At 66.7% G+C, this 3,399-nt stretch overlaps 2 protein-coding genes across 2 annotated transcripts; one reads left to right on the top strand and one right to left on the bottom strand.

Moving 5' to 3' along the window:
• Window positions 1-54: 54 nt before the first annotated feature.
• On the bottom strand, window positions 55-929 carry MNEG_15365 (hypothetical protein; the record flags this gene model as incomplete). Its single annotated transcript, XM_014036165.1, has 1 exon — window positions 55-929. A coding segment is annotated over one exon (875 nt), but the record flags the coding sequence as incomplete, so codon positions are not given.
• Window positions 930-1,501: 572 nt separating this feature from the next.
• MNEG_15364 (peroxiredoxin (alkyl hydroperoxidereductase subunit C)) lies at window positions 1,502-3,038 on the top strand (the record flags this gene model as incomplete). The annotated part of the gene is made up of 5 exons (XM_014036164.1): window positions 1,502-1,603; window positions 1,731-1,760; window positions 2,071-2,087; window positions 2,385-2,445; window positions 2,859-3,038. 5 exons carry the CDS (start codon window positions 1,502-1,504, stop codon window positions 3,036-3,038), a joined length of 390 nt encoding a protein of 129 aa, XP_013891618.1.
• Between the last annotated feature and the right edge of the window lie 361 nt (window positions 3,039-3,399).

Below are 3,399 nucleotides of genomic sequence, written 5' to 3'. Positions count from 1 at the left end.
CCGTCCCAGGGCGCGGGGGCGGCGGTGGGCGGGACAGACGCGGGGTCGACCCACCACACCTCGTCCACCAGCACCTTGAGCCCGGCCGCGGCCGCGCCGCGGCCGCTGGCCCTGTGTGCCAAGCGACCGGTGACCACCAATATGTCCCCCACCCGTGCCGCCCGCAGGTCCGCCGCGTCGCCGCCGCGCGCCTCGACTTCAAAGGCCGCGCCCCGCGGCGCGCGCGGCGGCGCGGCCGCGTCGGTGAACGTGGACAGCACGAGGCGCGTGACCGTGCCGGCACCAGCGCCGGCGCCGGCGGGCGGCGGCGCGCGGCCGGCGGGGGGCGGCGCGGCCGTCACTAGTGACGCCACGACGACGCCGGTGAGCGTCACAGTGTTGAGCATTTCCCAGTCGTACGGCACCAGGGGGCGGCCGGGGGCGTGCTGGGCAGGGTTTGCGAGGGGGGCGGCGTGCGCGGCGCGCCCTTCGGGCACCAAGGCGCCCGGCTGCTGCAGGCCGGCGCTCCCGCTGCCTGGGGCGACCGGCCACGGCTGCTGCGGCTGTGGCGGCTGCTGATAGGAGGGTTGCTGCTGCCACGCATACTGCTGCGGCGGCGGCGGTTGCTGCTGGTTCAAAGACTGCTCCTGCTGTCGCTGCTCTGACGGCGGGGGCGGCTGCAGCTGCGGCTGCTGCTGGTGCTGCTGCTGCTGAGGCTGCCAATATGGCTGCTGCTGCTGCTGCTGCTGCTGCTGCTGCTGCTGCTGCTGCTGCTGATGCGGGAGCGGTAATGGCTGCTGCCGCTGCGGCTGGGCCTGCTGCTGAGCCTCCGGCGTTGGCGCCCGCAGCGGCTGCGAACCGTCGCCATCGGGCGGCGCCTGCCACGGCTGCCCGGACAGGGCGCGCACCCCGCCCTGGAAGAGGCCTGTCACGAGGCGTGTGTCACACATATTTTTGTGTGAGTGTGTGTATTTATGTGGTTGTCCGAGGTGACCCTGGCCCTGCCGTGCGGCTGCATCCCCACGGCTGCTATCGGCCTTGGCGAGACCCGCATGGGCGCCACCTGCAAGGGCCAGAGGCACTGCGCAACAATCCAGTCGGGCTCGCCCCTACCTGTACGGCCTGCTGCTGCGCCCGTGCTGCCCTGATGCAACGCACACAAGACTGCAGTGGGACTTCCATTGGCGGGGGGGAACGCGGAGGCGGCGCGAGCGGCGCCGACAGCTCCCCCGCATGCGGACGCGGCCGGCAGCGCGCCCGCTGTCACCCCCTTCAGCCATGTGAAGCCCCCTGTGACCCGCGACATCGACCAGGATCGTGCCAAAATCTTTCCGTACGCAGCAAACGACACGGCCTGAGCACTGATCATCGTCACCCGCTGATGTGTGATCTTTCGAGGCGGGCAGCTTCAGCCATTCCTTACGAAACGGTGGGGCGCGCACAACAAATCCCACATTCGATTGCCTGGATTGCACGCAACGTTCAACTAAACTTACCTCATTCACACCCAGCACATTTCACAATGGCTCGCATTGGAAAGAAGGCGCCAGCCTTCAAGGGCCAGGCGGTGCTGCCGAGCGGCGAGATCGCTGAGATTTCCCTGGATGACTACTTGAACAAGGGGGTAAGTCCCAGGGGCCACAGCCGCGTGAGAACGCAGGATGGTGAGGTGACGATCTTGGCACTGCCCACATCCAATTCCCTGCCTGACGCTCGCTTTCGCCCTTACATCTCACCAAACCAATCCGCAGAAGTACATCGTCCTGTTCTTCTACCCGCTGGTGAGCAGGGTGCCGTGTATGGCGGTGGTGGGGTCACCTGCACGCTGCACCCTCATCATGAGAAGCCTCTGGAGTTGACCTTGTGCAGCCATCCTGAGCTGACACACCTGTGATTGCTGTCTGGCAATGCATGTATTATAATGGGGTTATACACCCGCGATGACGATGCGATGGTGCATGCGGAGCCGCCGCTCGCACTGGGGCAGGCGGTTGTGCCGTTGTGTGGCGGCTGTTCAGCGTGGGCACCTGGCCATGCGCGTCTGTCGTCACCCTCACCCGCGTTTCCTGCCGACCCTCATTGCGACCCCAGGACTTCACTTTTGTCTGGTGAGCGCAGCGGCTCTAGGACAGGATGCATGGGGCCTGTGCAGCCTGGGCAGCACACCCGAAATTCAGGCGCCCTAGGAGCAGGCATAATACTGCATGCCGGGGCGCGGTTGCCATGCTGCAGCAGGCTTGCAGCCCGTGGCACCCTGCCAGCCGCCCAACATGGCGCATGGCCCACCAGCTGGGAGAGGGCGTCTGCGGCGGTGGCGCTGCACACAGCATTGCTAGCCTGAACAACTCCGGGCCACGTAGCAAGTTGTACCCAGTCGTTCGCGCCGCCGCCCCCAACCCTTGCAGCCCCACAGAGATCGTGGCTTTCAGTGACCGCATCAAGGAGTTTGAGGAGATCAACACCACGGTGAGGGCAAGAAAAGTGTCGTCACTTACTTTATGTGACACTGTCTCCGTGCAAGGTGGTGTGTGCATTCTTGCTTGGCTGCGTACGTGCATGAGTGCTCGCATGCGCATGCAACGTACATGTGCGTCGAGGGGTGTGTCTGAGCAAAGTTCTGCAAAGGAGAGACTGTGCGCATTGACAGGCCTCTGAGCGCACGCGGGTGGGCGGGCGTGTTTGCGGTGAGCGTGCGGACGAGGCAAGAGTCAGGGACTGTGCGACAGGAGACTGTGCGACAGGAGACATGGCAAGAGGGCAGACAGGCAGCTGCCGGCTCGCCAACAGCGTGGAAGGGGGTTGGCGCGCTGCTGGGTCCTATGCATCGCCCTAGGAAGTTCTCACTTGCCCCGCAACGACCCCCAAACGCCCGCCGCCAGGTCATCGGCGCCAGCGTCGACAGCCACTTCAGCCACCTGGCGTGGGTCAACACCCCGCGCAAGGCGGGCGGCCTCGGCGGCATCAGCTACCCGCTGCTGGCAGATCTGACTAAGCAGATCTCCAAGGATTACGAGGTCCTCATAGAGGACGGCCCCGACGCGGGGGTGGCGCTGCGGTGAGCCGCTCCGCCTGGGTGGGGTGAAGCAGGTTGCGGGGCAGACGAGCGGGGGCTTGACCCTGCAGAGAGGGCCCGTGTGCATCGCAGCAGGTTTCGAGTCCTGATGGGGGCCAACCCGGATTGCAAGGATGCGCCCTGGGCGTGTGGGGCCAGTCGGGCCTGGCGGCGCGCCCGCTGTTGGCCCGGCAGGGGCGCGAGGATAGGGTTGCGTGCGCTGTGGGGGCCACTCGCACCAGGGGGTGGAATGGGGAAGGCCCCCGCGGGGCTGTCGCTGTTGCGGCTGCCGACCCAACCCCGTCCTCCCATTCAAGCACCCCACCCCCCTGCTCGACCCCACTCGCCGGCCCCACCCTCCACACACC

The sequence above is a fragment of the Monoraphidium neglectum genome (genome assembly GCF_000611645.1).
Source record: "Monoraphidium neglectum strain SAG 48.87 unplaced genomic scaffold scaffold05263, whole genome shotgun sequence".
Classification (NCBI taxonomy): Eukaryota; Viridiplantae; Chlorophyta; class Chlorophyceae; order Sphaeropleales; family Selenastraceae; genus Monoraphidium; species Monoraphidium neglectum.
The sequence above is the reverse complement of the archived record's forward strand: the minus strand, read 5'-3'. Positions and strand labels throughout refer to the sequence as shown.